The sequence below is a fragment of the Pecten maximus genome, chromosome 12, assembly GCF_902652985.1.
Source record: "Pecten maximus chromosome 12, xPecMax1.1, whole genome shotgun sequence".
NCBI lineage: Eukaryota > Metazoa > Mollusca > Bivalvia > Pectinida > Pectinidae > Pecten > Pecten maximus.
Genome location: NC_047026.1, coordinates 14,605,705 through 14,619,253, shown reverse-complemented (window position 1 = coordinate 14,619,253; position 13,549 = coordinate 14,605,705). Strand labels below are relative to the sequence as shown.

General features: G+C 33.9%; 1 protein-coding gene across 1 annotated transcript in view; it reads left to right on the top strand.

Annotated features, from left to right (window-relative positions):
* Positions 1-13,549, top strand: part of LOC117338867 (VPS10 domain-containing receptor SorCS1-like) — an 84,162-nt gene that overhangs the window by 29,266 nt on the left and 41,347 nt on the right. Inside the window, exons 4-5 of the mRNA XM_033900231.1 lie at positions 2,925-3,080; positions 8,453-8,523. Of these exons, the coding sequence (XP_033756122.1) occupies positions 2,925-3,080; positions 8,453-8,523 (227 nt within the window). The remainder of the gene's footprint in view (positions 1-2,924; positions 3,081-8,452; positions 8,524-13,549) is intronic.

Here is a 13,549-nt window from a genome sequence, read left to right as displayed (position 1 = left end):
TTTTGAGTTGAATGTGGTACTTTGAGTCTCTGTGCATGTAATCAAGCAAAAAATACTATACAACTATCAAATTTAGCCTTGTAATATGACGTCATAGTTACCATGACGTCATCAGTAACTATGACGTCATCAGATGGTATCTATGACGTCATAAATACTCAATGTGTCATAATAAATAACCAAATTCCTTTCCAAACCTCAGCTTAGCAACACATGCAATATTCTAACTGATAAATCATGACATGACATCCAAGATTTCAAAATGTCATGCCTATGACATCACAGTCATCTGTTTCCACCCCGGTAATTCAGATATGTACCAATGATCATATGAAAGTGTCCGCTGATCCCATTTTATGCGGAAAATGCTATTTTTTCTGCTTTACCGAAGGAAGTGACAATAATTGACAATATTGTATCAACCGTACACTCCATCAATTGAAATTACATGCTTACCAATGTATAAATAAATTGAAAATAATGGTTTCACCAAATATTTCAAAAAATAACACTTACTGTAATAGTTTCCATGGATACGGGGTAATAAATCAGGTAAAACAAACCAGAATTCAGTCTATATGGTTTGTTAGATACCCAATAAGTTATTTTGGGTTTGTTATAAAACATAGAATATCTTTTCAATTTACACTGACTCATTAACATTATGCTTAATTAACCCACCCTTAAAATGGGTAAATATGCGAGTTACCTCCCTTGATTCCTCTAATATGACAAGCCTGATAATAAACAAGTTTTAAATTGTTTTTATGCATTTTTGAGCAATAATGAACTAAAATGAAGCTTAATCAAGCATAATTAAGCACAATTTCCAAAAAATAACATTTTTCAGCCCTTATAAGGTAGCAGTGTACAGTAAAAATGCCAAATTCTGAAAAATATGGCACATGCTTTAGATATGTAAACATTGCCAGTTAACCTTACATATAACCTCTAATAAAGTATATATATTTGAAATCTGTACAACATTTGCAATTTTAATAGAGCTCTGAAGGATAAGTAAACTGATATTTTCTGTGATTTTTAGAGCTGTGAATACCATGGTAACAGCTTAAAAAATTCTCAAAAATTGCAAAATATTATGATATTTGACCCAAAATGGCACAATTCTCTACACAATTTTTTTTCTGAAACCTATTTAAAATTAAATATCTCTATCCCAAAGACAGAATTAATCTTGTTTGGACATATGTTGTAAATTAAGTTTTTCCGCTATCTTACCTTTTCTGTGGGCTTCCATTTTGCGCTGTAGGCCAAACTAAATTTCCTGTGTAAACACACGTTCGGAAAATCCGGATATTTAAAATCCGGAACCAATTTATTGATTTTTGTTTTAATAAATGTGAAGCCTGTATGTACTACTTCATACTGGATATACCAATTATAGTGTACATTTATTTTTTCATTTTTTATACATATCATAATACAGGAGTTATTTGCTTAACAAAAAAATTGCCCATGGCCAGGCTGTCTTACTGTGGTGTGCTACCTGGGGACTTACCAACATGCCTGCTATGTGACGTTGTTGTCCTATAATAAGTCCATCTTTTGACTTTAACTAGGTCATATATGGGGGAAACAAGCCTTCCCATAGACTTTGATTAGGTCATGTGTTGACTTCAACTAGGTCATGTGATGTAATAAGTCCACCTGTTGACTTTAATTAGGTCATGTGATGTAATAAGTCCACCTGTTGACTTTAATTAGGTCATATGTGATGTAATAAGCCTATCTTAGACTTTGATTAGACCATGTGATGTAATAGGCCTTTCCCTATCCTTTAATTAGGTCAAGTGATGTAATAAGTCCACCCATTGACTTTAATTAGGTCATGTGCTGGACCCCAAGTCTTATTACAGGATAAATACTTTATTTGGAAATAAGAAATTTAAACATTCCTTATTATTTTAGAAAATTTCAGTTGTTAGAAGACATTTAGGTTTAAGGAAAACTCTGAAAGATAATGATTTGAACATCTGAGTCTGTGGTGTTGTTTTGTCAGATTCTTTGTAAGTATACATGCACACCTGTACTAGGTTGTGCATGCGGCTTATACTGTTTAAAGGCAACAGATGGGAAACATTATTTTTCAGTTCAAATATCTCAATAGAGGCATACCTTTCTTATCAATCAATGTTGATCAATAGAGCATGGATGATACAGATGCTAGCTGTAAATAATGTTTCAGAAAAAGTACAGAATTGAGATTTTATCGAATTTTAAACCCTAGATAAACTACCAGGTACCAGGGTTTAATGACAAATTGGATTGACATTTTGTTGTGTTGACATTTTACCAATATGATGTTCACGTGATAATCTTTCGATCACCTGTTCAGTAACTTTATGCACGATCACCTGATCTGATGAGAAGGGATTAGCAGGGCATGCACTCAGTGAACCCATCAGCCATCTTAATTATTAAATGTCGGTTGTAGTATTCTTTAGCTGGGGGAGTTGTGTAGATATCTGTTGATGTACACGATTATTGATAGGCTATAATATTATGTGTGTTCTGGTAGGTTACATGAACTTTTTTTTTGAAAATTCTAGAAATAATTTATATAGTCAGATGATAGTTTGGTATTTCAGCATTATAATTTGGTCCCCTGATAATTTTAAAAATTACGTGAAGCCTATTTAGATAAATATTCTATTTTTTTATTTTTCAAATTTTGGGTTTCAAATGGTTACTGTTCAGATGTATGTGTATTGAAAGATTTCAATTAAAAGATTAAATATATATATATTTAAACCTTGGATGAAAATGAATAGAAGGACACAGTATCTGTACCATAATCTAAAATAGTCTTATGTATATCATCGTTTAGTGATGGCAATAACTGCACTGTAATATATTTTTTAGAAAGTATTAAGAATTAATCTCTGATGTTTTGCTCATTTCAGATTATATTAACAGACCAGATTAATCCGTGCCTATACATCTCAGAGGATGAAGGGAAGACTTGGATCACATCACAAATCGGATTTGAACCGGAAAAATTGTACATGCATCCCACTCTGGAAAACTGGGTCCTTGGGTACACAATCATGACTTACAGGGTAGGTAAGAAAAGATTATAAAAAGGTGAAGGACAATTGAAAAAAACAAGCTATATTTATAACCATAACAACAAAAGTTTATCCCAAAGTAATGGAATTATAATTGTAACAACAAAAGTTTAATTCAAAGTCAACAGATGGGAAAAAAAGTTGTCAGTTCAAATATCTCAGTAGAGCCAGAAACTACATTGTTTTGCAAAGTTTTATCTGAAAATGACAGTTCTTAATTTGCATTAATCTATAGGTTTCAGAAGGACAGGTGAACAAGATAGAAGAATGGCTAAAAAAGTATAAAATGATCTTATATAAGTTTTATCCTCTCTTTAGTAGTTAAAGATAATCTACTTATTAACTACCATTTGTTTACTTGGTTTATTGCCCTATCCACAGCCAGGGTCATTTTGAGGCAAGGTTGATCTCCTTGAAGTAGCAAGTGGCTACCTAACTAAACAGCTAGCACAAAATACTGCAGGCCAGTGGAATGATATCCAGAGCATTTGGAATATAGTCCCAGATGCAACCATGGCAAAACAAGATAGTTTAAGATCTCAGCTTCAAGAGATACATGAAATAAACAGTCCCAGATCTCGGCTTAAAGAGATATGTAAAATCGTCCCAAACCTCAGCTTCAAGAGATATGTAAAATAGATAGTCCCAAACCTCAGCTTCAAGAGATATGTAAAATAGATAGTCCCAAACCTCAGCTTCAAGAGATATGTAAAATAGACAGTCCCAGATCTCAGCTTCAAGAGATATGTAAAATAGACAGTCCCAGATCTCAGCTTCAAGAGATATGTAAAATAGATAGTCCCAAACCTCAGCTTCAAGAGATATGTAAAATAGATAGTCCCAAACCTCAGCTTCAAGAGATATGTAAAATAGACAGTCCCAGATCTCAGCTTCAAGAAATATGTAAAATGCACCTGAGGCACCAGGTATTAAGACAGACCTAAAATATCACCTGAGGTTGCAATAGTTACAATGCTTTAATGACTGAGTGTAATGACGGCTCTCTAGACAGAATAATGACATTAATTCATCAGGATTGATTTGTAATGTAGGTGTGTGTGCTATTATGTACATACATCAGTCATCTGTCAGTTATTACTGGTAAAACAATATCCTGCAACATATCATTATTTAATGATGATATGATCTCTTTATAATAATGAAATCTGACATTTAAAAATCTTAGGACAACAGATATTTCCCATAATTGCTTTTATGAAGTTTTTTGTTCTTTCAAAGTAGGATTTTGTATAGAATTTCTAACTTGTGTTAATAGAATTAGTTTTGAAATAAATTATATTCTCTTTCAATTTCCTTATCATTGGCATATAATCAGTTCTGCAAACCATTATTATTAACTGTAAATAAAAAAACTCTTGTTGATTATATAAATAGTCAATATCCTGATCTTCAAGGAAGAACAAAAATAAATAAGGAACATGGCTAATACTTACCAACATGCCTGCTATGTGACGTTGTTGTCCTATAATAAGTCCATCTTTTGACTTTAACTAGGTCATATATGGGGGAAACAAGCCTTCCCTTCCCATAGACTTTGATTAGGTCATGTGTTGACTTCAACTAGGTCATGTGATGTAATAAGTCCACCTGTTGACTTTAATTAGGTCATGTGATGTAATAAGTCCACCTGTTGACTTTAATTAGGTCATATGTGATGTAATAAGCCTATCTTAGACTTTGATTAGACCATGTGATGTAATAGGCCTTTCCCTATCCTTTAATTAGGTCAAGTGATGTAATAAGTCCACCCATTGACTTTAATTAGGTCATGTGCTGGACCCCAAGTCTTATTACAGGATAAATACTTTATTTGGAAATAAGAAATTTAAACATTCCTTATTATTTTAGAAAATTTCAGTTGTTAGAAGACATTTAGGTTTAAGGAAAACTCTGAAAGATAATGATTTGAACATCTGAGTCTGTGGTGTTGTTTTGTCAGATTCTTTGTAAGTATACATGCACACCTGTACTAGGTTGTGCATGCGGCTTATACTGTTTAAAGGCAACAGATGGGAAACATTATTTTTCAGTTCAAATATCTCAATAGAGGCATACCTTTCTTATCAATCAATGTTGATCAATAGAGCATGGATGATACAGATGCTAGCTGTAAATAATGTTTCAGAAAAAGTACAGAATTGAGATTTTATCGAATTTTAAACCCTAGATAAACTACCAGGTACCAGGGTTTAATGACAAATTGGATTGACATTTTGTTGTGTTGACATTTTACCAATATGATGTTCACGTGATAATCTTTCGATCACCTGTTCAGTAACTTTATGCACGATCACCTGATCTGATGAGAAGGGATTAGCAGGGCATGCACTCAGTGAACCCATCAGCCATCTTAATTATTAAATGTCGGTTGTAGTATTCTTTAGCTGGGGGAGTTGTGTAGATATCTGTTGATGTACACGATTATTGATAGGCTATAATATTATGTGTGTTCTGGTAGGTTACATGAACTTTTTTTTTGAAAATTCTAGAAATGATTTATATAGTCAGATGATAGTTTGGTATTTCAGCATTATAATTTGGTCCCCTGATAATTTTAAAAATTACGTGAAGCCTATTTAGATAAATATTCTATTTTTTTATTTTTCAAATTTTGGGTTTCAAATGGTTACTGTTCAGATGTATGTGTATTGAAAGATTTCAATTAAAAGATTAAATATATATATATTTAAACCTTGGATGAAAATGAATAGAAGGACACAGTATCTGTACCATAATCTAAAATAGTCTTATGTATATCATCATTTAGTGATGGCAATAACTGCACTGTAATATATTTTTTAGAAAGTATTAAGAATTAATCTCTGATGTTTTGCTCATTTCAGATTATATTAACAGACCAGATTAATCCGTGCCTATACATCTCAGAGGATGAAGGGAAGACTTGGATCACATCACAAATCGGATTTGAACCGGAAAAATTGTACATGCATCCCACTCTGGAAAACTGGGTCCTTGGGTACACAATCATGACTTACAGGGTAGGTAAGAAAAGATTATAAAAAGGTGAAGGACAATTGAAAAAAACAAGCTATATTTATAACCATAACAACAAAAGTTTATCCCAAAGTAATGGAATTATAATTGTAACAACAAAAGTTTAATTCAAAGTCAACAGATGGGAAAAAAAGTTGTCAGTTCAAATATCTCAGTAGAGCCAGAAACTACATTGTTTTGCAAAGTTTTATCTGAAAATGACAGTTCTTAATTTGCATTAATCTATAGGTTTCAGAAGGACAGGTGAACAAGATAGAAGAATGGCTAAAAAAGTATAAAATGATCTTATATAAGTTTTATCCTCTCTTTAGTAGTTAAAGATAATCTACTTATTAACTACCATTTGTTTACTTGGTTTATTGCCCTATCCACAGCCAGGGTCATTTTGAGGCAAGGTTGATCTCCTTGAAGTAGCAAGTGGCTACCTAACTAAACAGCTAGCACAAAATACTGCAGGCCAGTGGAATGATATCCAGAGCATTTGGAATATAGTCCCAGATGCAACCATGGCAAAACAAGATAGTTTAAGATCTCAGCTTCAAGAGATACATGAAATAAACAGTCCCAGATCTCAGCTTCAAGAGATATGTAAAATAGATAGTCCCAAACCTCAGCTTCAAGAGATATGTAAAATAGATAGTCCCAAACCTCAGCTTCAAGAGATATGTAGAATAGACAGTCCCAGATCTCAGCTTCAAGAGATATGTAAAATAGATAGTCTCAGATCTCAGCTTCAAGAGATATGTAAAATAGATAGTCTCAGATCTCAGCTTCAAGAGATATGTAAAATAGATAGTCCCAAACCTCAGCTTCAAGAGATATGTAAAATAGATAGTCTCAGATCTCAGCTTCAAGAGATATGTAAAATAGATAGTCCCAAACCTCAGCTTCAAGAGATATGTAAAATAGATAGTCCCAAACCTCAGCTTCAAGAGATATGTAAAATAGATAGTCCCAAACCTCAGCTTCAAGAGATATGTAAAATAGATAGTCCCAAACCTCAGCTTCAAGAGATATGTAAAATGCACCTGAGGCACCAGGTATTAAGACAGACCTAAAATATCACCCGAGGTTGCAATAGTTACAATGCTTTAATGACTGAGTGTAATGACGGCTCTCTAGACAGAATAATGACATTAATTCATAAGGATTGATTTGTAATGTAGGTGTGTGTGTTATTATGTACATACATCAGTCATCTGTCAGTTATTACTGGTAAAACAATATCTTGCAACATATCATTATTTAATGATGATATGATATCTTTATAATGTTGAAATCTGACATTTAAAAATCTTAGGACAACAGATATTACCCATAATTGCTTTTATGAAGTTTTTTGTTCTTTCAAAGTAGGATTTTGTATAGAATTTCTAACTTGTGTTAATAGAATTAGTTTTGAAATAAATTATATTCTCTTTCAATTTCCTTATCATTGGCATATAATCAGTTCTGCAAACCATTATTATTAACTGTAAATAAAAAACTCTTGTTGATTATATAACTAGTCAATATCCTGATCTTCAAGGAAGAACAAAAATAAATAAGGAACATGGCTGATATCACCATAAAATAATGTGTAATAATTAGGAGTGACAACTCATATTACCAGCAAAAATAAAATGAGAGATAACTCATATCACAAAAAAAAATAAAAAAAAATAGGGAGATAACTCATATCATCAGAAACAAATTAGGGAAGATAACTCATATCACCAGAAAGGAAATAGAGAAGGGAGATAACTCATATCACTAGAAAAAAATAATTAGGGGAGATAACTCATATCACTAGAAAAAAATTTGGGGAGATAACTCAAATCATCAGAAAAAAATTTAGGGGAGATAACTCATATCACCAGAAAGGAAATAAATAAGGGAGATAACTCATATCACTAGAAAAAAATAATTATGGGAGATAACTCATATCACTAGAAAAAAATAATTAGGGGAGATAACTCAAATCACTAGAAAAAAAATTATGGGAGATAACTCATATCACCAGAAAGGAAATAAATAAGGGAGATAACTCATATCACTAGAAAAACTGAATAGGGGAGATAACTGATGTAAACTCATGTTACAAAATAATCATGTTTAAATCCACACTCATTTAACTCAGGTCATAGAACTTTTTGATCAATGTAGTTAAGTTATTGTTCATAAACAGTACCCAACTTTGGTGGCAAACCATCACCTAGTTTGTAACCATCTTAAAATCCTCTTACATTTCAAACATTCAAACATATCAATCAAATATTTTTTGTTCTTCTTAAACCACATTTCTTTCAATTGATATGCATAAGATTTCATTCTGTTTTGATTTATAGCTATACGTTTCATCAGACTTTGGAAAAACATGGACACTTTTGAAGGAAGATGTGGCAATGCAAATTTACTGGTAATATATTAAGATTTTTACAGTTATAGTTAAGTTTATAGTGTTATCAATTATGCCAAAAAACCACATTTGTGTATTTAGCCCAAGGAATTGTTGTTGTGTGAATCAGCTATTAGATTTACCTGTGAACAGGATTTAAATAATTGCAATATATTTGACTGAAAAATTTAGTTTTGAAGTTTATTTTTATGCACAATTTAATTGATCTGTTTTTTTTCTATGGGAGTGCTTCATTATTCAAATTATAAAGAGTAGGTACAGTTTACTTTTGTCATATAAAGTGTAGATGATTGGTAAACACCTTGTAACTGTTTGGAAATAGTAGTTTTTGTTCTATATATAACATTAAAATTGTATGAAAGAGGAATCTATTAAAGAAATTTGGGGAAGATATTCTATGTCCAAATTTGAGAAGAAGAAGAACAACACTGTCATGACATCAGAAAACATGGAAATTTAAGTTGATTGTAAACTTTCTTAAAAATAGAGAATTTTTTCTTGATAAATAAGTAAGCAGGCAAGCAACTTTGAAATAGGGAATGACTCAATTAACAGTCATGATGGATGGGAGATTGTTATTTCTCCCGTAGGCCACCGTCCAGGTGGCAATGAACAACAAACACAGACAGACTGTCCACAACGCACCGTGCGATGAATTTAATGAACAATTCATTAATACTAAATAATAATCACATGATATTTACAAATACAATTTACAATTGTGTAATCAAATTATCCATGTACCAAATCGCAACCCCAAGCTATTCAATTATATATGAAATGGTAACTGATAGCCTAACCTAACCTTATAGATTCTTACATTTCAATTACACAAAAAATTAAACAAGACAAAATTAACGTCTGTCCTCGCCCGGTGCGCTGCCTGAACTGATCATACAGCACGTGCACCCGACTATACTCGGGTACACGTACTTGATTGCACACTGCCACCTAGCGGACTACCCACGGGAGAAAGTAATTTCACACTAATTCATTTCATTCAAACGTGTGAAACATTATTTCTCCCGTAGGCCAACGTCCAGGTGGCAATGAACAACAAACACAGACAGACTGTCCACAATGCACCGTACGATTAACTAAAAGAACGGGAAAAAAACAGCTTAAACAATTTGTACAAATTGTACATACTACCACTATCCTCCACCCACTAAGCAACTAAATCTTTATCAAATTAACCGAACTTCACCAAAACAATGAGTTAATGTCAATTATAAACTTAATCTTTATGATACTGTGAGCCTTTTCCGATAAACTATCTTTCACATAACCGTCTTTAGCAGTCTCAGACCGCCAACGACCATGCCTTTTGAAAAGTCTGTCGGGAACACCATTACAAGCTGCAGCAGTTGCTCCCCCTGCTCTGAAACTGTGCAATCCATATCTGGAAATATCTGGCACAATAGGCTGATAAAATTCAATAAATTGTTCACGGAGCCTATTATAAAGAATAGGTTTATTGCCATCTCTCAACACATATTTGTCTTGGCACTTAGTCACATTCCTAAAAATAAATTCAGGTTTACCCTCATCCAACATGGCCAGCTTGAAATATAATTCCAGGTTGCTCACAGGACACAATTTAGTTCCTGTCCTAGCTATAACTACCCAAGCTCCATCACGATAAATATCGGTTTTGGATTTCTCTATGAAAATTTCCATGTGGGTGGAGGACAGCTTCACATCGCACCTCATCAGAAATAGCACTTCTGCACTCCTCAAAAACCCTGAATAACATAATAAAGAGATTGTAATAATTCTCTGCGACAACAAATCATTGGGATCAAAATATTTGTTATACAACTTCTCCAGAATTTCCACAGTGATAACATCTTTTTTAACAATCGGTCTTGCAACCTTCCTTTTCGCTCCTTCAAAAACATTTTTTACAAGACTGTTATCCGTGGGAGAACCCACACCAACTGACTGATGTGCCCATCGAACACTGTAAAAAATTTCTGTCAATACACTTTGCTTAGTACCATTCAAAACCAAAAATTTACAAAACAAACAAAGTTGTAGTGGCTTCACAGGAAACACAACTAAATTATTAGCTTTAGCCCGATTACTCCATTTTTGAAAACCATAATAATATTTTTGCACAGTTTTGTCCGCTTTTGCATTTAATAACAGTTCTGGTAATCCTTTCGCCAAACTTCTCAAACATGGTGGCAGTTGTATAATCTCTTTTTGATTATTCTGAAAAAATAAATTTATAATAAAAAAAAAAACCAATAAATATCCAGGTTTTAACTTTAATCAAAATAATATAAAATAATTGATAACCAAAACAAAGGAGTCCAAACTAGCCTCCAGCTAGCAATATGTGGTTATACAAACCAATCAAGCACAAATGCTTCATTCGTAAACACAGTACTTAAAAAAAAAAAATAATAATAATAATCTAACTCATAAATGTATATATAATCGTAAATCCAACGTTGTCAAACAACGCAAAATTATCAAATATCACTTTGACAGTAATCTCCAAACTAGCATACAGCTAGCAACATGGTTATACAAACCAATCAAGCAGAAAGGCTTCATGATCATGAGTTATACAAACTCAACCAATAATAATATTGCACTAGTCATACAGACTCTATTCACTTCCATCGTCGTGGAAAGCACCATAATGTCACTGAACAAATTCCATGTATGCTTGTAATTCTATTATTACAATTACAAAAAACAGTAAAGTTTTCTCCAACTAACGAAAATCTATATACAGAGCTAACAACCGAAAAGGAAGCTTTCTCTCACTAAACACAGAGTTACTTCCCCTTCCACGTAAACAAACATTTTCTGTTTGAGGCAAAAACCTTGCATCCTTCACTGCTGACACAAAACCATCTCCCTTTGGGCACAAAATCGGCCAAAACCTCCCTGATTTCCAATCAGGAACAATCAAAGTACCATAAGCCTGACATTGTTCCATATAAAACAGTACTCTGGTAATCAAATACACAGGTGGTACAAACCACCCATTCCTACCGGCCCAATCCACTGCAAAAGCATCCATACCTGCTGATCCTGGATTCCAAAACCTGGAGTAAAAAACCTCATGCTTCTAGTTATAATAAGATGCAAACCAATCAACTTCGAAAGGACCCCAAAGCTTATCAAGCTGATTGAATATCTTGGGAGCTGATCGCCCTATCATCCGGATCATCAATTCTACTCAAATAATCAGCTCGTTCATTTTCTAAACGAGGTACCCATGCCATCTCTAACCTAATATTATTAGTACAACATACTTCAAATATACCAAGTGCTATAGACTGTAACTCTGGCTTCATACTGCCCTTTTCAACAATAGAAACAACACCTTGATTATCTGAAAACCATTTTACTCACTTCCCTTCCAAAAACTGAACGAGTGATTTCAACACTTGGGAAACAGCTGTTAGCTCCCTCCATGTAGAGCTACAACTCATATCACATTCCCTCCATAAACCTTGGGATACAACTGCTGAAGACTCAACACAATAACCACCATATCCTGTTGAACTTGCATCTGAATAAACAAGTCGATGACATTTAGACTCAACTTTTAATGGACAACTATTTCGAACACAAATGTTTTTGTCCCAAAACTTAATCTCTTCCTTAGATTGTTCATTGACAAGCACCTGGTCATTCTATGAAAATGTACTCGCTATCTGCATGTTCATACTCCGAGTCATTAACTGTGTTATACTCCCAAATACAAGGGATATCGAAATAAGATGACCTACACATTTTGCCACTTTCTTCACATGTACTGAACGACCTTGCTCCGAAACCTTAATTAAATCTGCTATACAAGACTTAGCCCTAACAATCCTATGATCTGGAATAGATAATGAACCCTCCTCAGTATCAATCTTGTTCCCCAAAAAAATAAGACACTGAACTGGCATCCACAATGATTTTTCTGCCTTAGGAACAAATCCGGACAAAATTAAATCTGATTTAACCTGTTCACTCTGCACGATACATTCTTGTCTATCACTATGAGCCCCTAGACCATCATCTAAATACATCAAAATCTTCAGCCCGTCTCCTCTCCACTTACCTATCAAAGCCCTAGTAATCTTTGTGAATAGATAAGGTGCTGTACGGATTCCAAAAGGAAGAACCAAAATTTTGAAATACCTAACCTTTCCTTCAATAACCCATGAGAACCCTAAAAACTTGGTATGATCTGGGAAGATATCGATGTGGTGATAGGCTGAGTGAATATCAAACTTGTACATCCATACCCCATTAGAAATATAATTCAAAGCGGTTCTAATATCATCAAATTTGACCTTCTCTTTCCAAAGATGTACATTGACTGCTCTTAAATCTAATATCAACCTTTTCTTACCATTAGACTGAACAGACACTGTGAGAGGATTGACAACCAGGGGAGCCTCATCACATACCACAACTAACCCCTTACTCAATAGCTGAGTTATAGCCTCTATCACAAACTCAGAATGACATAACGCAGATTTGTTATTTGGCAATACAGACTTACATGGAGTCGAGAAAAATGGAATTTTGTAACCATTCTTGATAACATCCAACACAAACTCGTTACTACAAAACGTTCTCCAAAAATCTATTCACTTTCTCAACCTCCCTTTCACAATAATCTCCTTTTCCCCTTGCTCATACTCAAAATAATCATCAGTGAACTCTATTTCATGATCACCCAACAAATTGTCATTTCTACTTTCTATGTTTAAATTGAGATACTTATCTAGCATCAAATTCTGTGCCTTGTCCTGTTTCCCAGCGGTAGTACCAAGATTCGTCGAAGATACTGCGTCACAGCTACTTCGGTTGTGGGTTGATTTTTCCGTCTGTTCCAACAAGGACCGGACAATCCCTCCTGAAATGCCCCGGTTGTCCACATCCGTAACATGTCCCGTATGCCCATGTTTTCCTTTGCCCACGAAAAAGCTGATTTCCTCCTCCGTGAACACCGAGGTGACCACCACCGGAAGTAGGAGCCCCCACAGCAAAACTCGGATAGGGC